The 24,054-nt window shown below is 39.1% G+C and overlaps 1 protein-coding gene across 1 annotated transcript in view; it reads right to left on the bottom strand.

Moving 5' to 3' along the window:
- Positions 1-24,054, bottom strand: part of astn2 (astrotactin 2) — a gene marked incomplete at its 5' end in the record, with an annotated part of 278,723 nt that overhangs the window by 95,163 nt on the left and 159,506 nt on the right. Inside the window, 2 exons of the mRNA XM_080046601.1 lie at positions 7,850-8,000; positions 23,455-23,592. Of these exons, the coding sequence (XP_079902727.1) occupies positions 7,850-8,000; positions 23,455-23,592 (289 nt within the window). The remainder of the gene's footprint in view (positions 1-7,849; positions 8,001-23,454; positions 23,593-24,054) is intronic.

Genomic DNA, 24,054 nt, shown 5'->3' with positions numbered 1-24,054 from the left:
CGAGAAAGTGTAGCCATTCATCACACTGAGGCAGAGCTATGGGAATAAGTGTCTGTAATTCAGAACTGCACTCTATGGTTGAATGAAAGGACTTGAGGTCGGCCATTGACGCTGAACCACCAGCTACTTGGGTCTTTTCTGCTCGGACAACTCCCCAAAGACACCAGGGCTGCGGTGAAAAGGGGGAACAGATTTGCATTTCAGATTAATGATTTCAGTCATGTCTTCTGTAGTGATTCTGGGGTGGCAGCACGATGAGAACAGGCCCCCCAAGCCTTCCAACCCAACACAGACAGACAGAGACATCTTCATTGACTGATATGGTGTTGGCTATAATGACGAGCTCGGGAGCTGATCACTAGTTGATAACACATTAAAAAAACATTACATTTTTGGCAAGTGAGTAATTATTTTTTATTAAATGAATTCATTATTTAAAATAACCTGAACAAATTGGGGTTTTTCTGATCACAAAGTTGCGAGTTTCAGTCAAAATAAATGAATAGCTAAGACTATAAGATTGGATGGATTGGATGTTTACATTTGATCTTTTGTTTCTCATGTACACCTGCATATCTGATTTATCGCTGTGTTTAGGCGTGTGACACCAGCATACAACACAGAGGGATGGCTATGTGTGCATTATCTGAGTGCAATTACGAATGAGAAATGTTATGACACCATTATGTACCCTAGTGATGGTATCTCACTCCTGAATATAATGTACTTGGTGGATTAAAAACACAAGGTAAGCAAGTTGGAAGAAAAAAATGAAAGAAAGATGAATGAAATATAACCGCACACACGACTCCCTACACGTTATATACTGTGCATAGATCACCACTATAAATAAAAGCTCACACATTCTTAATGGACGTTATTCATTTTCCTAATTAGCCATTAGTGTCCTCGGCTTTAATCAGGAACTGAGCATAATCTATTGAGAACTCTGTCGCTTGATGATCTTGTCAAATTTAAGACGCCAGATGTTGGTTTGTACGGTCACACATTCTAGAGAAAGAATGGACGGTAAGAAAAGTCGTACTGTATATATATATACAATCTGCGACCTTTGAAATTGACAATTCAACATTGCTAGGGATGACTGGAAATAATCTTTTCAGTGAGGACAATATGGACAAAAAGGAAACAATACAGCGATGTCGTTCACAAGACAAGACCAAAAAAAGTATTGAAACAGCCCATCTGTAAATCAAACTCTAAAAGCATATTTGACAGCCTAATCTGGTTTAGAGGTGGCATAGCTCTAATAGCTCGGGTGCTGCTGGGTTAAATTAGGCATAACAGTTGTATTGCTGCAAGAGCAAACTTGCGAGTGCGTGCAACACAGTCCCCGGTGAAACATAAGAAGGAGTCTCAGCCCAGCTGTTTGTACCTCATATTTATGTGAATTTATATTCCATACTTAATCTACAGCGAGAGAACACTGAACAGTTATCTCTTAGCTATTGGCAGTGGTGTTAACCCAAAGCAAAACAAATAAATAAATATATAAAATAGACATTTCTATTTAAAATGGATTAAGCTTGTCTTTTTGGGATTTTGATCCTCTTATTTTGTCTGTGTGAATGGTTTATATATGCACACATACAGAAGGCCTATACTGCATGTGAATATACATGAAGACAGCCTTGATCTGACACAGGCTTCTGTCTCTGATAGGATGATTTGATTTTGAGCACTCAACTAAGAATATTTGCACAGTCAAAACCTGCATGCATGTGCTCAGAAAATGAGGTTTATTCCATTATACACTATGGAGACTGATTGTATTTAAAGGCCAGGTTGTCGCTACCTCTCCTCCACCTTTCTTTGGTTGAGGACAATACAACAGAGGCCTATGAGAGTGAAGGATATCTTTGTCCTGCGATTCCACAACACTCGGCTGCTCTCAGCTCAGCTTGATTGCCAACGGCGTGTACGGACTGTTGTTATTTGCTTCCTTTGATGATGAAGACCATAGAGACTGTCTGTTAATGATGGGTAATGTTTGCTTGTGTCAGCAATGCAAATATAGAAACATGGTAAACACTGTCACTGGACACACTGTTCACTTGAGTAGCGTTGTCAAAGTTAAAATGTTGATTAAAAGTGATGATGGTTTTGAATAGATAATTGTAATTTATAAAATATATACATTATATATTTTATGATATTAGCCACTATTGCAGAATATACAAAGATATAAATATGAATAAATAGTGACTGTTATAAAAAAATGCACCTCCTTTCAGTTAGAACTGAAGTGATTACAAAAATATACAACGATTTACTGAAGCGGTTGAGCAATAAATATTTTCTGCTCCTCCTCATATCTCAATCTTGCCACCTTACCAACAGATGTAATCGGTATTTCATGTCAAAAACTAGCCCACCCAAGTTTATTAAATTACTAGAAGGGAGAGGAAATTGAAAAATGAATCTTTCTCTGGGTATCTAAACTGTTAGTTGGTAATAAAGCCTGAGTGATTTAATACTCTTTCTAAGTCAATTTTGGCTGGACCTGGGCCAGGCTAAACTGATTTTAATTGATTCCAATTCAAAATCGTGCCTTGTCATCATATATATTGCATTTATGAGCCACCATGAGTGATTGTGCCCTTGAACTTGTAGATCCTGATGGTATGATAAAATAATACAACACTAAACACGGCTTCAGTAGTTCACAGTATATAACCCATTCCCTTTTGATAAGCATTAACTGTGCGCATTAAATTAGAATAATAAAAAATAAATATAGTACACATTTTGTGTAATATATATAGTTTCACTGCAATTACTTGCTAATGTTCCCTGCTTTATGCCTTGCTGTATTCCATTGTACACAGATCCAAGCTCCCACCCTCGGCTGCAGCTGCAGTGTTATGTGGATCTCGCTGTGACATTACATGACACACTTGATCTGGCATTTAACCAAAAGTGTGAGAATTTAAGAATGAAATAATTATTAAAATTAGCTTTGCGGCAAAAGGCATTGAAATGAAATGGTAATGATGCAAACTGAGCTGTGCAGTGCAGCAGAGGGGGGGGGGGGTGGGGGGGGCATGATGTGCAGTCAACAGGAACACGGGGCAGAGGATGTTGGGTAGAGGGATTAGGGGATAAGCGTTTGCACAAAACTTTAGTTTGGGTTGAGTTGCCATTTTTTCTTCCCAGCTGACTCTGTATGCAAACCAGAGGCACCCATGCAGAACTCTGGCTCCACACTGACGACTCATCATTTAATTCCTGACTTTTAAAGTGTGCAGCACATTTTAATAAACTCTCTGCGCAGACACAGTACACAAGCACCTCAAAATTAGATTGGAGACAACATTATTCGTCTTCCCCAAACTGTTATAAACTACTGGAGTTCGACGGGCCCAAATTAAACTCACGAATGGTGGTTGAAGTTGAGAAATCCATCTTTGCCAACCCTGCAACCAAACAACCTCACCAGAGATGTCCCAAAAGGGATATCAACTGATGAAATATATGCCACTAATATCCTACCATCTGCTCAACCTTTGAACACTTCCATTAGGAGGACATATACTGTAGCTGGATACAACAATGTGCCATGAAGATTAAAAGAAAAGGGGGGCGCTCGTGGTGTAGTGGTTAGAGCGCCCGCCCATAGAGGCTCAGTCCTTAGAAGCAGCAGACCACAGGTTCAAATCCGGCCTGTGGTCGTACTCTGCATGTCATTCCCCTCTCTGTCTCATTTCACCTCTGTCTCTCAACACTATACAGTATCTAATACAAGTATACAAATGCCAAAAAATAATCTTAAAAAAAGAAAAAAATCCCACAATTTCCTACAAACACATCAGCCAAAGTATGCCCAGACAGCAGTTGGTTAAACTTAAAAAATGGCAAGCAACCAGGAAAAGCTATGTTTACAGAGTTCCCGACTTCATCGAGCAGCCCCGGGAGAGTTCACAGCAGTGCACCAGCAATACCCCTGCACTGTGGATGAAACGGCACATTGACCACACAGGTTCCACACCAATTTGACCATTCGTTCCACACCACCGGGTAAAAGCTCGATCGGTGCTGTTTACACATCCCACATCTGCCCAATAAAGTTCTCTATACATTTCTCTGATATTGTGTGGCAAGATAATTCAATTGTGTATTTAGATATTTCTTGTCTTATTTAACCATATGGAAACTCCAGTTTAAAGCATTGTTTTAAATCATCAATAGATCCTTGGAAGTAGGACTAACTGAAGATCAAGAGGTAGACGCAGGATGTGTGTGGAGGCCGTTCTAGGAAAACTCACATTGCCTCTTATCTGCTCTCTAATTATAATGCATGGAATTATATTATAGTATCAATTGGTTTAATTTTAGTATAGCGGTACAGTATGTTTAAATTGCTCATTACAAATGGAAATAGTAACACAAAAATACATTAGTCCAATATAAAGATTGCAAAACATTATAATCTACATGTTATACTGTGTATGCAGGCTGTGTACTGTATGTTTTTTGTTGCAAAGATCATGATATCAGTGAGAGTTCCTGTTAAATTAAGGATTTTGTTTAAAACTAAATATATTTTTCTTCTCTAAGCACAGCCGTGGGCACTGAAAAATGTCCACTCAGCACTATTTCATTCTATATCCGTTTTGCACAGTGGAAAAACAAAAGAGTCATCATAGAAACAGCAATGTAATGCTGCAATATAAACAGCAAAACAATATACAGTTGTATATATCATACACAGCTACTGTGATGAAAAATATGACCAACTGGTGTTTGATGAGCCAAGTGATAAAGAAGGGAAAACGCTATTACAAAAACATGTCCAATAATCGCTAACCTGAACATACAGTACAGCAGCTGTTCATATAAGCAACGGTTAGAAAAAGCCAATAGTCATCCTCCCCAGGCTCAGCAGTAACAGAAAGGGAGCACGGGCAAAAAAAATAAAAAAAATAAAATAAGCTACATCTCCTAAACTTAATTCAGCACCGGGCTCTGAATAAAATGTAATTCTTTGGAAACGCATTTCAACTGTCTTAAGAGCACAGCAGACGGGCCCAGAGGGACTCACTCTGATAATGGATTTTGAGCCCTCCACGTGTCATGTCGTTGCTCTGTGTTAGCACCCACTCTGACAAGGGTGGTTAAAATTGCACCCGCCGAAAAAGAAAAAAAAAAGAGTCAGAGAAGAAAATAATACCACTGTGTCTGTGTTCCTCTGAGTTCACTTTTTGAAGACCAGAAGGCTCTGTCAGTCCTTTGGGTTTTTTGTATGCACATTAATCAGCCGTGCATGGAGGCGGCGGACTGTTTTTACTCATTTGTAGTTACATTTCATGCAACATTTATACTTGGTGAAAGTGCCAAGTTGAGGCTAAATGTTTCCAAGCAGACCGAACCCCAGAGGAAAATAGGGTTGAAAACACAAGGCCGGAGTATGTATCCAATGTAATCCCTTTTCCTTTATTTACTAATTGAAGGTGCTAATTCTTGGCATTTCTTTGTTAGGGTTCTCAATGTCCCAATGGTCAGCTATGGGATAAATAAAATAGAATGTGGTGGCCTTGGGTATTCACTTCGTACTGTGTGTAAAATACATTTTAATAATACTTGACAGAATAGGTATTGCCACGGGATATAATTTGACAAACAATACGAAGCCTTATTAGAAAATAATCATTCATATTTTATATACACCCATTCCACTAGGGTCTGCTACGTTCTGCCTCTGGGTCTAATAAGGATTCATCGTATAGGGTTGAGTGTGAGAAACTACATGTTCAATTTAAGTCACTAGCAATACATAAAACATGGTTGGGACCCCTGTTGCATAATTTCACTGTACATTAGTGTACAGGTATCAGCTACTTCACACTATGCAAAACATATACACATAATAACATGACTAGATTTGTATTTACAGTAATACAATAACGCCGCAATACAATAAATTATCCATTATCGTGGGTGCTCTGCTGGTACAACAGAAGAACACCAAACAACCTCAGATACCTAGGGTTAGTATAAAGTACAATCACATCATCAGTAACAAAATGATTAACATTATACTGTCAACATGTTTGGGGCAAAAGGCGATTACCGCTGCCTGCAGACAATGAAAAAAAAAACTTAGACAGAAAAAAATCACAAGGTACTTAATAAATCAAGGGTGGAAACTGTCTTGGTTCTGATGAATGATGGGAAATATGACTCAGGTTTATTAATAAGGAGTCGTTGCCATGGTAGCACAGTGGGAGGTAAATTGTGGGGGATAAGTTACAGAGGGCACAGGCAGAAAAAATGTGATCCATGTACGTAGAAATAAATGATTAAAGTGTGCCTGGCTGAAAATATAACAAGCACCATCTTGGTTTTTCATCTCTTTTTTCTAAAAAGTCTATCAGTTTTAGAATATGTTATTGCGCCATGACAAACACATCAATTGTGATCAGTACCAGAAAAGGTGTTTTCACACAGAAGGTTTTCATAAATATTGTAAAACATACATTTCTGTTGGAAGGCTGATAGAAGCAATACTTTCTCGATTGCATTTAAAAGATGAGGATAATGCAAAACAAGACATATCTGTGATTGTGTTTGGGGAAAACAAACAATGAAAAGACCAGTCGATTTATGGGCCCGTCACAACTCCTAATGACTCCCCAAACCATTCTCCAGCAATTGCAATGGCTCATCAATTTAATTGCTTTACAACACAGGCTCGCCCCATGCTGTAAAACAAATAAAAATGTCAATAGAAGTTTCCAGTCACCATTTCTGCTTTATCTTATTTCCAAATGGGTAAGAAAGGTACCGTAAGGTCACACACACCATAACCAGACCACAGTAAAGTGCATACAGTAACACCAAAGCATACACATGATGGCTGTAAACAACACATAACAATATGAAATTGCTTGGAAATATCACAAAAGCCATATTTGGATATGGCAGATGGTATGCAAATTTAATGAGTCACACTATCTTGGGAAAAAAGACCATCAAAAAAAGGCAATTATATAGTTGAGGGATTTTTAAAATGTATACCATGTTATCACTTCAGTACTCAATCTGTCTTTTAGGTGCAAAGTCCTGCAATAAAAGCTGTGCAGAACGTATTTGGGTCTTTATTTGACCTTCAATCCAGCATTACATTTCATGCTACTGTGGCTCTAGTTTGGGGCCCCGCTGACACTTGGTTGTCAACACCTTCTGAGCTCTGATGGCTAGTTAGCTACAGCTCAGAACAAGTTCAGCTGCATGGATGACAAGTGTAACTACTTGCCCTTCATCAGTAGATCTGTCTCAGATGCACGCACGCACGTGCACGCACACACACACACACACACACACACACAATAACAATGTATTTAATGCACTTTTATTGTAGATATTATATCTCTTAAAGGTGGACTGAGCAGTTCTGGAAACAATTCTTATCAACATTGCTGTCTCCGCACGATCCACTACCTGTCTGAACTGTGTGTGTTGAAAAAATTGTATGTTAACAAAGGGGACCAACCATAGCTAGCAACATCTACGTTTACAGAGCCTAGGCTGTGTATCAATCAACACTGGATTATTTTACATCAGATGTTCACTGATTCTGACAAAAAGTGAGTTTGACAACAAGCATTCTCCAGAATCGCTGACTCCACTAAAAAAAAAAACAATGATCGAACAATAAACAAAAAAATATTTGAATAAGCCTTTTATCAACAGAGGGCAATTGAATTAGTCTTGGATCAACTGTGGAAGAAACCACAAAGAACACACTGCACCTACCACAAGTACAGCAAAGGGTTATGTCAGCATGTCATCTAGAAAACAAAAGAAACAGCTCTTGTCTTACACTCACCATACAGCCTGAGGACTCCAACTGCCTATCAGACACACACTTGAAGTTCTTCTTGCAGCCACCATTATCTTTGGAGCAGTCACGGACGGGCCCAAAAGACGCCAGTAGGTCCTCTACCGTCTCAAAGTAGGTGGACATCATGGCCTCCTCCCTGGAATGGAAGGTACAAATAACAAGGTTGAAAAGAAGAAAATACATCTGCTTGACTGTTTTTTTTTCTTCTTTTTCCGCAGAGTAAATAAGGACATACCAGTGCAAAGAATGACAAGTGAAAAATGGATGCTTGAGCAGTCGGACATTATCCCTCACCACCTGGAAAGCAGTCGCTCAGAACATAGTGCAATTAGGATGCCGATCATGCTTGCAAACAATGTGAGAAAATGGTCCTGTTTTAGTCTTCCATCGGCTACAAATGACTGCTTGTAATGTTTGCAAGTTTTGTTCTTTTTTAGTAAAGGGTTATGAAAATCAGCCTCATGACTAAAATATTAATACAATGTAAATTCAGAGAGAGCCTCAACTACACTAACAGAGCCTTTATTGAATACAGGGAATATGTTTTTTTTCTTTTCTTGACATTATGGGTTTCCTTTGTGAGCTAAGCTTCAGGCAAACTTTAATAAACCTTATCCAGTAGTAGTTTAATGTAAAACAATGTCCTATAAGACATGTCTTGTGCTGTAGGCTGATGGCCAAAACATTTGTAAAAGGTTTCACTGGAGTAGCAATACATGCAGCGGTTGGAGCAGGTTTTTTTCGTAGGTTGTGTCTGGGACTAATCGGTGCATTGGCATTAATTGGACACAGTGTGTTGATGGAGAGCCCAGGGACTTAGCATCCTCCATCCATAACTGTCATGATCAATCCAAGGCCTAGACATCCAGGCCCGCCCTATAGCTGGCAGTACAGGTTAAAGGAGACAGGAGTGGCTGTGGCGAAGTGAGTAGGGCGGATGTCCACTGGAGTGCAGGGTCGGTGGTTCAATTCCTAGCCTCCCCACCACATGTCAAAGTGTCCCTGGGTAAGACACTGAACCCAAAATTGCTCCGGATGGTAAGCTTGCACCCTGCGTGGTAGCTGCTGCTATCGGTGTATGAATATGTGTGTTTAAATGGGTGAATGTACAAAGCAATGTAAAGCGCTTTGGGTCTGAGAAAAAACAGGGAAAGGCGCTATATAAGTGGAGTACATTTACCATTTACAGCAGGAGAAAAGGAAGCAAGTATGCATGCATATTGTGTACACACAAACATAAACAGAGGCCATACAAAGTAAACGTAGAGTGGATATTATTTACTTTTCACATTTCCTTATTTATATTTAACTTCCTATACATTTAGTTTTGCTTTTGATATACAGTAGTTAGTAGGATAACATTATAATTATATTGTTCATTTGCGGAACTCCATCACGGCTAAGTACCTAGATTTTATTAGATCTGTATATAATAATAAAACTTTATGTGAGCTACATTTATTGTTCATTTATGAAGAGCAATTGATTAATAACAAGGCTAAGCATCTAGAGCCATGCCACACTCACAGCTCTGTGAGGCCGTACTTAGGTTCAGTCAGTGGTGCTTTGAGCTAAATGCTAATGTCAAATACCAGCGTGGACATTTGTACAAAAGTCTGCTGAAACAGGTTTTGAATGGAACATTTTTGAGATATGTCAGTCAAGACCAAAATAGTGGACTGACCGTTATCCATTCTTAAGGCCAAAATAACACATTACATTACAAATCATTGCTTTAATTTATCTTTTGGATTAAGTATTGTTAGTGTGTGTGTGTGTGTGTGTGTGTGTGTGTGTGTGTGTCTTTCACTTCCGCTGCCTATGCGAGGGTCACTACAGTTTAAGGAAAATCATTATAAACAGCAGAGGATCCTACCTATTTCAAATTCAGGATCTTTGTTTCTTTCAAGCCTGAGAAATGTCAGGCTTGGCCATCTCTGTATAGCCCAGCGGCAGTGTTCACTTCAGGGTGCCCAGTCATGCCCATTCAATGCATGCCTGCTGTCAGACGAAAATGAAAGAGCAAGCAACCCCTGTGTTTTTCTTTGCAGGGAAACCAAAGTGCTATGCCTCGCTTGTGATGGGACCAAAGTGTGTTGTGAGGGCGTCTTGACCATACAAACTGCAACAAGACCTTGAATGATCGGAGGACAGATGTCTTGCCGAGTGAGGAGAGTTTAGGAGACTGTAGCCATTTTTGTGTCTTTGTCTCTAGGTGTCATTTTAACAAAGACAGTGAACAAACGGCAATCATATGGAATCAATCATATACATATTGATGTTGCTGTTAATTGTATTAGAGTGTTCCTAGCCACTCCTCAGAGTGGATACAAACCATCACAAATAATGTAATCTTCGCAAATGTTCAATGAGCGAATAGGGCCAAGTCCACTAATATCGAGACAGTATTTACAATTAATTAGTTTTGCGAAAACAATTTTATATTGTGACCTTGCCATTGGTCTCAGGCAAAGCTGAAAGGAACCAACCATTCATCAGAGACAGGAATGCAGCATTGAATACCTTCAGAATACAGATCTTATTCATATAAGAAAGGGTGTATTGTGGGTAGATGTGGGCAGACACCATGATACCTTTTCAATTAAAATTTTTGTCCATGACCAGAAATCTGTTTAACATCCAAACATTGTTTTGAACATTTTACATTTCTTGTATTCATGTTAGATTTATGACACATCAGCCCATAATTTGCACGTCTTCTGTGTGTGGTGAAGCATTATGGCTCACTGACAGCACTTCAGAACAGCCCCCTTTGCTAAATCAAACCTTTGCAGAGACACTGCTGTGCCAATAGCAAATTCTGACTATCGCACACACTGAATATAAAACAAAAATGTCTACCAAAAGGCAAGTAATCCCAGGAAAGTAACCTATCATATCAGTCCAGAATGCAGATATTCTTCTATTTGATTAGTGAAGTCAGGAGTTCTTTTTTCTTTTTTCTTATTTTTTGTAATCAAGTTTTCAGAAGCCCTCTGGTTATTTGTTGTTATTAATGGCAACCTAGTTAACTATGTCTACGGTCCATTGGACTTGAGAAGTTATTCATACGTGGATATGCATGAAATCAACTAAAGAGTTGATGGAAAATTGATTGTTGACTACAAAAGGAAGCATGAAATTATAATATTTATAATATCAATATTTGAATAATTTTAAATTAAAAAACACAACATACTATTAGATGGCAATACTACATACTATTAGATTGGAGGATGTGATTGAAAGTACTAGAACATTTTAGGATCATTAAAATGTCTCAACAGATTAATACATGTTTAATGCTCCCAAATAGAAACTGGTGATATGGTTATGGCAGACCCATCATGCATTAGTTGTATTGATGTCACCCAGTAATTCCCAGTACTCAAGATCAATGCACTAATGCAACGCTCCAAACTGTTTCTTTTTTTTCAAGCAGTGTATTATTAGTTCTGCTGGCCAAATGAGCAGCGCTGCTGTACTCAAGGAATTCGGAAGATACATGTATTTCTTAGGGCCAAATATATAAATGAAGAATTCATTTGTTACACCAGATAACTGCATTTTATTTATTTTCCAGAATTAAGTTTTTTTTTATTGTGCACTCCAGGGAATATCAAACCAACTGCCTTTTGGCTATTTTCATTAAACATAGTGTTTATCTGTTTTTTGTGTGAATGAACGCTTTTGCAAACAGGCTGTAAAATTAACCTTTTGGTCAGTCACCACAGTCACTGCAGGATATCTTAAATTCATGTATTTAATTAATGTATTCAGCCGGGTTTTAGTTAGCATTTCTACTAGAAGGGAACTCTCCAAGTATATACAATTAGCCTACAAACTGACATGGATTAACTCACCCAGGGTCCAGCCCAAAGTCTGGTCTTCTGTTGTTTTTCACCTCTATAAGAGCCATACTGATGGGTCATTCATAACATGGTACACTCTTGAACCACCTCAACTGTCTCAATGTGTATTAGAGTAATAGGAGCCTAATAGGGTCTATCTAGATCCCAAGATATTTGAAGTATGCCATTCATTACTGCTTCTGTCTCCTCATGAGGTAGTTCAGGTGGATGAGCAATGGGTCTTACATTATGGCAAATTGATATGTCACAAACTCTCTGATGTACACCAGAGAACATACACAAATGAAGCCAGGAAACCAACATCAGTGGAATGCTGCCCACTCATCACCGAACGGGACAGTCTCAAATCCTCTCAAAACAGGAGAGGGCACAGGATACACTTTTGCTTGAGTCTGGTGCCCAAATTCAATGTGCTTGTCTTTATGTCAAAAAGGGAAGCACATATCCCTAGCATATTTGAGCTGAATGGCTCTTAACAAGTAATCCAGGACCTAGTCTGGCTAACCGGATATCGACAACTAGTATAGCGCTCCTGCTAGATAACAGTGTCAAACTTTTCCCCTTCCTCGCCGTTGCCTACAGTTTATTCTCCGTTTAGAACAGGAGACAATAGAAAGTGTGTGCGTGTGTTTGATACAGTTTGATAGTATCCAGCTCATAATGTTGCTGCACACACATGTGCACGCGTCACTAAAGGTGTTGGTCGGCATCTTCTATAATAGTCGGCACCAAATTGTACTATTTTGAAAGGACACATTGCGGCTGCCTGGGATGAGCCCAAGACGATTGTGATTGGTTTAAAGAAATTAAAACAGGCCAGCCCAGTTTTCCCCCTACACTCGAAAAAATATACAGTAGCTTGGTTCCAGACCATACTATTAGCTGTAGTTTGGTCTGGTTGTGCGAGGATATCCTTTTTTCATACAAGCTGGTTAACTGTTCCAGAGCCAATGAGGACCCTGCAGGTGAAAAAGGTGAAGACCATTGCAATATCTCCTGACCAAAGTTTAAGATTTGAACAAATGTAATGGATGTGGACCTCTGTGAGGAAAGCTTGCCCTTGGATCATGGTGTTCAATCCAACTTTTGTGGAAGGTTCCTGATATTGTTCATGGAGTTGAGAGGTGCCAACATAATGCAGTTGGGCTTTGGAACCACACTCCTTGATAAATGGTGGAGTCTCTCCTACTCGGGTATTGTCCATGCCGAGACATGCAAGGCTGTTGTGGGGCAACTGACATATCACCAGTTGGCTGCATAACAGGTGTACTTTCTCCCAGAGGATGAGAGGATCACCATCATGTGGCTGCATAATGCAGAGAGAACAACTATTACTATTTTTGCGCATAAGCGCTCGTTTATGGTTGCTAGGCAGTGGTGGCTGGTAGGCTGTCATGCACAGCGGTCCCTGAAGATCCCACAGCTTCAAAAGCTATACGCCTTAACTAAGACATAGGAGCTGAACACAATGTAAAAATAATTGAAGTTTTTAAAAAAAGTTTGCGGAATTATTTTGAACGTTGATGAAGCTTTAATGCATGTTAAAAAATGGGACAAACCTAACATAACAAGCGTCTAATGCATGCTGTGATTTCTGAATAATTCTTGAATTTAGGAAATGAGTCAACGATAATAAGGATACTCTTGTTGATTGGGTCTATTATCCACTTCAGTTAATTTCCCTTTAGACGTTATAATCGTGTAGCAAAAACTAAAACTAAAGGATATTTCCCAATAGTATTTGTTTGTATTGCAGGTCTGTAAAGACTTTCCCTTTCTCAAACTAATCCCATCCACTGGACCCAAACTCCATTGAGGGTCACCCTGGATAAAGTCACACTTGTCTTTGGAGGGCCCTGTGTATTAAGGGGGAGCATAGAGCATGATAAACGGCTAGACTGCGGGATGTACTATCCACACTCCAAAATGAGCAGGAAGCATCAATCTTAATGAATATTAAAGATGATGTCATACTCAAACTGTCAAGTTACTGTATGCACATAAGCATTTTTAAATTGTGAATAGCATGACTAGCACTGTCAACATGTGTTTTAAAGAAAACAGTGTGCATATGTGTATGAGACCATTTAAAAGACAAGGCAAGAGAAGCCAGCATCAGTGTTGGCCTGCTGTGTAGTTTCTAAGTTTCCACATTTTGTTTGTTAGTTTGTGATTTTTTAAGACCCCAATACTCCTGGGGTTCAGTGACTCATTTTGGGTTGCTCCCTTGCTTAGCAAAGTTAAAACAGAGTGTACAAAAATGGCTAGATATCAGTCTTCTGTGTCTTATTCTTGTTCTCTTTGTTTGGCAACTACATTTTTCTGAATTAGACAACATGTGGCATGCTGTGCATCACTTCTTTCTGTCAGGCACTCAAAGCACTGACAAATGTCTCCTTTAATCAAAAGAAAAACAGAGGGTGGGGAAGGTGATGCAGACACAAACACAATGGGATGCCTCAACTGTGAGTGCATGCAAAATGTCTCTCTTTCTGGATAAAGGGAATAGTGAGTTGAAGATGGAAACACGATGAATACCAAGATGACTGATGCGGGACAGTCTAGCGGGAGGCAAATTGGGAAAACAAATGTTTAAGAAACTCAAGAAAGCCAATGGAGAGCTTTTTTTTATTTTCCTTTTTTTAAATTAGCAAGATATAAAATCATGGTGGTGCAGAAAGTATTCAGAAAAGTTTAATTCTCACTGTTTAATACATATAGGTCAAGCAACCCATTCCATACATCAACCTAAAATATATTTTATGTTTTATTTATGTTTTAAGGTGCACTATGCAGTTTCAGGGAAGATGGATTTGTTTGCATGTGAAGAGCCTGCAGTTAGTTTACATAACATATGTTCTCTACATGTGATTATTAGTCTTGAATTATTCTATCATCATAAATCAAAACTAAATTATTTTGAGGCACATGGAACCAATCGTAAGACTAGACTATGTTTGTAAAACAAAACTTTCAAGGTAGCTTTTTAACTTCAAACACTGTTCCAGGGATTCAATCTTCCTGTGAGGAAAGCTTGTGAATTCCTGATATGGTCCCTTTTCCAAATCATTAGCTAATCAAGATCATCTCTTTTGGCACTGGGACTCTGTTGCTTGACCCAGAAGCACATCGGTTGCTTCTAAACACTGACTAATGTACTTGTTATTAATCTCCCTCTCTGCCTCATGCTTTTCCAGATGATGAATGACCAGGCGACACTGCCCAAAGTTAGAGCCCTGCTCCAGCATGATTACTGAGCCTGTTATTGGTCTGCCCCCGCACTTGATTAATGCTCTTGTTCCAGCCCCCCACCCCCCAAACCCAAATATGCTGACTCTCATCAGGCACTTTCGTCATTGAATAGAGTGCATTTTTCAAGCTTGCTGTAATTCACTGAGGAAACTCCAGTGGTGGAAAAAGCAGGTAAATCTAAGTGATAACATATACTGTATATTGATACATCAATTATTTGGTTTGAGTAAATACAAATTAGGAAGACATTTAGAGATTTGAAGTAAGGGAAAGAGGATTTATGTACTTTCCCAGTGTCAATTTGTGTCAGTTGCATTTGGTTATTGCCAATGGCGCATTTGGATGGTTGACTTGAGTACGGTCATTTATCACCAGTGTGGGTTGTCAGCAGCTACTGAGGGTTATTACCAGTTCCCCATTGATTAAAAATGCTAGTCTTGAGCAAAGTTTACAGTGCCTGAGGTGTTCCATACTATGATATTCATGAACTGTTTGTTGACACTTTGTACTTTGGTTGAAAATTAAGCAGCAGAAATGCAAGGCATAACAGTTCAACTTCAATGACTTATTCTGAGACAGTGAGTCAGACAACTATTTCCTAAAACTATATGATTAAATTAAAGGTTTGGGAAAAGGTCTGACATACACAGTATACATTAAACAAAGCTAAACTTATCTATTTACATCTGTAAACAGAAACATATATATAAATGTGTTATATTGTATTAGTGCAAGGTAAGCTCAATAATGGCTTGAAGGTACAGCATACAACTCCTTGTTTCTCAGCCTTACCAAGACTGCAAAAGAGGCTCAGCCTGTATTCAAACACAGACGCAGATATTGATCAGTTCACGAGACTAAAAAGCACTGCACACAGCAAAACAGTGCAACACATGTTATGCTTTGCATTCTGCACAGGCATTTACTTTGGTTGTGAGTAGTTTGCTTAATTGCCTTGCATTTACCAGCTACACAACAAATGAATAAAGCAGGATTTCAAATACGGTATGTAGAGAATGTACTAAGTGTCTAAATGTCTAAATAACCCCCTTCCTAAAAGCATAATAAACCAGAGCAAAGTGCTGAACACTGGAAAAGCAGACACTCACAGCTTTTATGAGTATGACTTATTATTTCCCTTTTGTATTTCCTGTATTTCAAAACGCCTTACAGAATAATATGGACATTCACTGGGGAATGGATCTTCCTGTACAGTGTCTGGCAATAAATGTCACAGACTATACAGGTAAAGTAGTTTAAATGAAAAAAAGGGTAGGAACTATTTGAGATATTAACGGCTTTATAATCGCTGGTGCTTTAAATTAGGCAGCATTTTAATGATTCTTTTAGAGGTACCTTTAAGTCAAGCAAGTTAATACCAAATGTCAAGAGAGTAAGTAGCGCTATTCCAAACTACCCTCTGATAAGCTCTTTACACTCACCCATGTGGAGCAGGGCAATGCTGGTTTAAGCCAATCATGATGGACACACCAAAGGTTCCCACCACTATTTTAAATGTTGTATCCTAAACCATCATTCATTTTAAGTCTAGGAATTTAAAGAGTAACATGTACAGTTAGGGAGCCTAATTTTGATGGGAAATACATGCAAATCAATGTACATGCTGTGATTCAATAGCTGCAGAATAATGTCACAAAAAAAGAAAAGAAAGAAGTGATATAATTTCAAAATAGTTCTCATTGAAAACACCTGAAGCAAGGTCTGGGAACCTTTCCCGAGAATAACCACAAGTCATTTTTCATTGCTTTAAGTACCACAACTATATTATATAACAATATGTTTATCTCCACTATGTAAATAAATGTCAGTTTACAACTACAAGAAACTGGGAAATAAATGTGTTGGCTTGTCATTTTGGTGAAATGTTGTAGGCTGGTAAAAATATAGGGTATTTCTTTTGACAATATGTCACATACCTAATAATGTAAAGATCTAAACATACTGAGTGTGTAATTCTAAAACAAGCTAAAGTAAAAGCCCAATCATTCACCCATCAGGTTCTTAGAGGTTTATAGAAAGAGAACACATTGTCAGGATGAAGCTGAGTTTAGTTAAGCTGACACTTACCCTGACAATCACTTATCTTGTTTTGAATATAATCAATTCCTCTGGGTTCTGATGAGCAGAATTGAAACAGGGATGCAATATTTTGAATACTCAAACCACAGTACATGTACAGCACTTTCCCATCAACACGTCTATCACGACTGCATCAATGAAAATAATTGTTAAAAAAAAGACGAAAAAAAGTAAGGTCCCAAAGGACATTGTTCCACAAAAATGCTTTGGATAATGAGTTATTTGCATTATTCATGACAATCTGAGAGGTTCCTCATATGTTGCAGGAACCAATCATTAACAAAACACAGGGCATTAACTCGTTATTCCAACTGAAGAGGGCATTTGATCAGTACAATGTGTATTTCCTCCTCCTAGGTCTTATTTATTTCCAATTATGAAGTTATTTAATCTATCGGCACCTCAACTCACATTTGCATAAAAGAAAGATGGCATAGTTTTCCATCTATTCCAATTGGTAATATGTGATATGTCATGCTGCCATAAATTGTCAGATATAATATCTCACTTGAACTTAATAATGCTATTTAAAATAGTCACTCATACATTGAGGTAGTCAAGTGCATTCTAAAAAAAGAACTTCAGTATGTGACAACAGCAGACACTGCGGGCCACTTTCATGACACCCTTCCACTGATAAATGGCTTAACTTGCCGTAACCCAAATGGGGGCACCTCTGGTGCCAAGTAAACAAAGGCTTCTTTGCTCTCTGCTGAAGTGTTACCCTGCGAGGTATGTTCCCCACACAATGGAGGCGGCTCTTGAGTGATAGTTGAGAAAAACTAAATATGCAAAATAACTAATTGCTTTGAATTAATCACTTCAACACCAAGCCTAATACAGACTATTTAATCTTTCCTTATTCAGACAGAAATGCTCTCATCTACTGTGGTTTGACAGGTAGCAGATGCATCGCTATAAACTGTTGTTGCTCTAAATTGTGTCCTCCTTTCTAAGCCCACCATCATCAAGTGAGTCACACACCTTAGCCAACTAATTGTGCTATTATTCTGTTTACGTCAGAATAAGCAGATGTGTACAATCGCCTTGGGAGTTCTGTGCTCGGGGGCATTTGTGGAAAATTTGCCGGAGGATGCATCAACATTGTGACAACAGGAATTTATGATACACATTTTATTTTGAGACCGTTTCAGTTGGGTTATTGTTCTCCGATTTCAGGGTGGTGCTATGTAGGTATTAATTTAATTATTTCATACGTAGTTGTCTAATAGGGGAGAGTGGCCTAAGTTGTGCCGGTGGGCTTGTTGTGCCACCCCTTGTTTCTAGAAAACTATAGAAGAAATTGGAAATGTGACCACATATTTAAGAAGAGCCATCCATTAAACTCATCCTGTAAAGAAGGGAGACATGGAATAAGATATAAGCACATTTAAGCTAAAAAAACAGTTTTTTGCCTTTCAAAGTAAAATTTCCATAATCAAGGTTTTTTGATTACTGTCTGAACAATTATAGACACGTTTGAAAACATTTGACACATATTTTAGTGCTTTAGTATACTACACTTTGTGTCTATATAGTTAGCACAATGTCAGCCCTAAACTGCTGCATCATGCGTATTATCCAAAATTCTGGGGATGGGGTGATTTGTGCCAGAGGGCCTAGGTGAGTTATAAGTAAGTAAGTACACTCAACAAAAATATAAACGCAACACTTTTGTTTTTGCTCCCATTTTTTATGAGATGGACTTAAAGATCTAAAATTCATTCCAGATACACAATATTACCATTTCTCTCAAACATTGTTCACAAATCTGTCTAAATGTGTGATAGTGAGCACTTCTGCTTTGCTGAGATAATCCATCCCACCTCACAGGTGTGCCACATCAAGATGCTGATCTGACATCATGATTAGTGCACAGGTGTGCCTTAGACTGTCCACAATAAAAGTCCACTCTGCATTTGTTTGCTTTATTGGGGGTCTGGGGACTCAGAACCAGTCAGTATCTGGTGTGACCACCATTTGCCTCATGCAGTGCAACACATCTTCTTCGCATAGAGTTTATCAGATTGTCAATTGTGGCCTGTGGAATGTTGGTCCACTCCTCTTCAATGGCTGTGCGAAGTTGCTGGATATTAGTGGGAAGTGGTGCACGCTGTCGTATACGCCGGTCAAGCACATCCCAAACATGCTCAATGGGTGACATGTCCGGTGAGTATGCTGGCCATGCAATAACTGGGACATTTTCAGCTTCCAGGAATTGTGTACAGATCCTTGCAACATGGGGCCGTGCATTATCTTGCTGAAACGTGAGGTGATGTTCATGGATGTATGGCACAACAATGGGCCTCAGGATCTCATCAAGGTATCTCTGTGCATTCAAAATGCCATCAATAAAATGCACATGTGTTCTTCGTCCATAACAGATGCCTGCCCATACCATAACCCCACCACCACCATGGGCCACTCGATCCACAACATTGACATCAGCAAAGCGCTCACCCACACGACGCCACCCACGCTGTCTGCCATCTGCCCTGAACAATGTAAACCGAGATTCATCCGTTAAGAGAACACCTCTCCAATGTGCCAGACGCCATCGAATGTGAGCATTTGCCCACTCAAGTCTGTTACGGCGACGAGCTGGAGTCAGGTCAAGACCCCGATGAGGACAACGAGCATGCAGTTGAGCTTCCCTGAGACGGTTTCTGACAGTTTGTGCAGAAATTGTTTGGTTATGCAAACCAATTGTTTCAGCAGCTGTCTCAGTGGCTGGTCTCAGACGATCTTGGAGGTGAACCTGCTGGATGTGGAGGTCCTGGGCTGATGTGGTTACACGTGGTCTGCGGTTGTGAGGCCGGTTGGATGTACTGCCATATTCTCTGAAACACCTTTGGAGACGGCTTATGGTGGATAAATGAACATTCAATGCACGAGCAACAGATCTGGTTGACATTCCTGCTGTCAGCATGCCAAGTGCACGCTCCCTCAATGCTTGTGGCATCTGTGGCATTTTGCTGTGAGACAAAACTGCACATTTCAGGGTGGCCTTTTATTGTGGACAGTCTAAGGCACACCTGTGCACTAATCATGATGTCAGATCAGCATCTTGATGTGGCACACCTGTGAGGTGGGATGGATTATCTCAGCAAAGCAGAAGTGCTCACTATCACACATTTAGACAGATTTGTGAACAATGTTTGAGATAAATGGTAATATTGTGTATCTGGAATGAATTTTATATCTTTAAGTCCATCTCATGAAAAATGGGAGCAAAAACAAAAGTGTTGCGTTTATATGTTTGTTGAGTGTAAGTAAAATGTATTTATAAAAGCACATTTATAACAGTTTGCACTGTCCAAAGTGCTTTACATAGTGCATTCAGTAGGTAAAAAATTAAGGTACAATAACAATAACCAAAATAAAATACATAAAGCCCAGGCATCCACATATGAACAAAGATAGTAGTGCAGAGGTAAGATAGTTAATGGGGAGGAAAAACCAGGGTTTACAGATGGGTTTTTAGCCATGATTTAAAGGCAGAAATGGAAAGGGAATCGCATATGCCAGGTGGCAGTTGGTTCTACAAGGGCGGAGCAGCTAGTGCAAAGTACATTTCTGAGAGTTGTGCCATTGGCATGGCTGTATACGCTGGTCACCAAAATAAAGTGATTGTCTACAGTAGCTCAAAAGAGACTGACATCTCCATTCCACTTAACGACACCACTGACAAGAGTTCAGATGGCCAGAAAGAAGATGATGGTGACTTTGTCATTGCTAGCTTTGCAGGCAAAACCACCTAGATCTGCTAGGCCTTGTTTAAGAAAATGTACCTTCAATCTTTGTAAAATATTTACTGTATTTCCTTTAAATAAACCTTAAATAAGTGATTGTCTAATGGATTTGTCTTTCATTACAGTTTATGAGATATACATCAATGGCACAATTTACCCCATGGTATTTTCTCCAATGGCACAACTTACACCACACCGGGGGCAAGTTGTGCCACAAGACAACTTTTTTTCCCGAAAGCTATATTTCTTCAACAGTTTATTCCAGATCCAAAGTTGTTATTGCCAGGGATGCACAACACCCTGAAATACTGTATATGTATATACTTGAGTTGGATACTTTACTGTCAAGGCCTCACTTTAAAGTCACTTTGAGTACAAAGTGGCACAACTTAGGCCACTCTCCCCTATGAATAATATTCATAACTTTAACCAATTCTGCTCCTTTCCTTCCTTAACCTTTATTTATACAGGTATATCCCATTGAGACCGAAGACTCTTTTGCAAGGGAGACCTGTTTTCCTTTCCCACGTTACCATTCACACTCTCCTAACTATTCCCAACATATTTAACAAAAAAACCTTTCTTGTTATGCCATTGTTCTTTCTTACTTCTTATACCTTGACATGTTTGTGTTGTTTTCAGTATCAGAATTACATTTCTTGTAAGGTACATTTACACAAACGTGCGAGGGACTTTCCTTGGTATGTTGGTCCAGCCAATAAACATAAACACAAGACACCCAACATAGACACAAATAAGGAAACAGAACAACATAGATATGAGAAAATGTAAATTAAAATGTGTACACGTAGCTTTACTTTAAAAGGAGTAGATTCACAATTGGCAGGAAGCAAGAAGTAAATACACATTGATCAAAAATGTGTGTATTATATGTGTAAATTAGTGTACGATGAGAAGAGTAGAAGGGACAGTATGCAGCTTTGAGAGAAAATGGTGGTAAGGGTTCAAGTTGAGAAATGTTCACGAAGCCTTAAGAATGGGATTCTCTCTCATTCTGAAAATATTTTGCGTGCGAGGTAAGTGGTTGAAAATTAAGGAGAAATTTGGTTGCAGTGCAGTACAACTGTGGTGCAACATATGTCAAAATACAGTCCATCAGTGGCAATGTTTTGGGTTGCAATGATCCACCAACATATAGTATACTCCTGTGTCACCACTGTGTCCTTTCTTTACCTTAGTATTATGTGACAAGTGCAACATTGGTTTCCGAATGCAATAGCACTTCCTATGCTATTGTCAGTTGGGCTCCATAGATGGGTGATTGTTTTTACCTGCAGCTGTTGCTCTGACATGTCTTGAGATTTTTTTATTCTTGCCAGAGTCTACTGTCTGGTTGGATTAGTATGTGTTGCACAGTGGGTTTGCCAAATCCACAGTCTTTTTGACACTGGTTTCCTGTTTGGAGTCGACGGACACATCCTGCTTTTCCGATCCCATATGAGCAAAGCTCAAAGTTTTCATACAACTGCCTTACCTTGACACTTTGTTCCTTTCAATTCTGCGACTTCCTTTTTTATTGACCTGTTTAAATGTTCAATGGGCATTTTGCCTTAATTTCTTTTGTTGAGGAATGTAAAGGTATGAACACACTGCACACTGACAAGCGTCAAGATTACTAACAAAGTCAATGTAGACAGGCGGCAACTCGCGAATCGTCGTCAAGCATTTTGCATGGTGCCGCTGAGCACACAATGCTGTTGTTGTGTGTTTGTATGTTGCTGACTTGCTGATCATTTGTGTGTGTTTGCGAGCGGGGTGCGTCTTCATGGTTACACAGTGTACCTACATATGTCTTTTGGCACAGCTGAACCATGTTGTTGTTGTACCGTCAGGCACACAGTGCACTGTTGTGAGGGGTCTGATCTCAGACACGGCATCAGGCATACAGTATATGACCCAATATGATCAAGCGGCGAGCCACTCCTGTTTCTCGCGTCAACCACCGCCGGCGTCAATGGCAGTGTTTCGCACCTTTAGGATTCTTCTTTTTGCTTTTTTTGTTTTTGTTGCTTTAAAAAAAAGAATATTAACAATATGCTTATCTTTAAAGCTATCCTGTATTGCTTGAACCAACTATCAGTTGCCTACAGTAAGAAGCTCACATTTTTACAGTGATTACTGCCAGTTGTCCTAATAATAAAAGTATTTAGAAAGCCGCCATGACAAAAAAACAAAAAAAAACGATGAAAGTAGCACTGTGACATTCCTATATGCGTTTTATATAGTCATGTGAACATTTAATATGTAAAAAACTATTGTGCAAACGTCAGAATTGCAGCATCAACCTCACATAAGCGTCATTGAAACAGCTTAAAATGAAGTCAAGTCAACATTTATTTTGGCTTATACACGTTTCATTACGTTTTTCTGTGTCAACCAATGTAGACGTGTACAATGTAGAGCCAGGTGTAGAACTCCATGAACACTTAGTGTATTTGTTGAGAACCTGTTTGTATGTATGTATGAATACGGTATGTACTATATGTGTGAATGCATTGTGGGACTTTGTGTTATATGGAACAGGCAGAAAGGAGACTGCTGTGCACAGTTTTTCTTTCAACACAGGTGGAGTGTGGAGCTGAGTCAGACTGACCTGACCTCCCCTGGATCTTCAGTAACCAGCACGTCTGTCTTACAGCTGGCAATGGGGTTGATTGACAGTTCCACTGGAGGCACAACAAAGCTCTTGCTGACTGGCAGCCACAAGCCTTGGCCCAAACTGTAGAATGATCTGTATTGGCAAAACAAGGCATACGTGTCAAGCTACTGTCAAAGTATTACCATTGGTTATTGCACACATACTGTACAGTATTTCAAAACACAATCATTTGGTATAATGACAGTGACTATTCAAGACAAGTATGCGTGAATTATTGATTTGGGACACAACTGAATTAGATTGCATAGATGCATTCAGACAACAGAGAGTACAATTGACAGACAATAAAAAAGACAAAATATAAAAGTCAGTTATTATTTGATATTTGCATGTGGTGCAGCTAGTGCACGGTTGGAAACACAATTAGACTGGGAGAAATACATTACAAGTAGCTGTGGTGGTCTATCTATTTTTAATAATTCAGAAGAAAAAAAACGGTTTCCCTTGTATTCAGATATAATGTGCTTCGCAGCACAATGCTTTATCCTGCGTGTGACGTGCAAGCTGATGAACATTGTTCAAGAAGGTGTTAAA

This window comes from Ammodytes marinus (assembly GCF_949987685.1).
Source record: "Ammodytes marinus genome assembly, chromosome: 18".
Taxonomy (NCBI): domain Eukaryota; kingdom Metazoa; phylum Chordata; class Actinopteri; order Uranoscopiformes; family Ammodytidae; genus Ammodytes; species Ammodytes marinus.
Note: the sequence above shows the minus strand (reverse complement) of the source record. Positions and strands in the feature narration are given on the sequence as shown.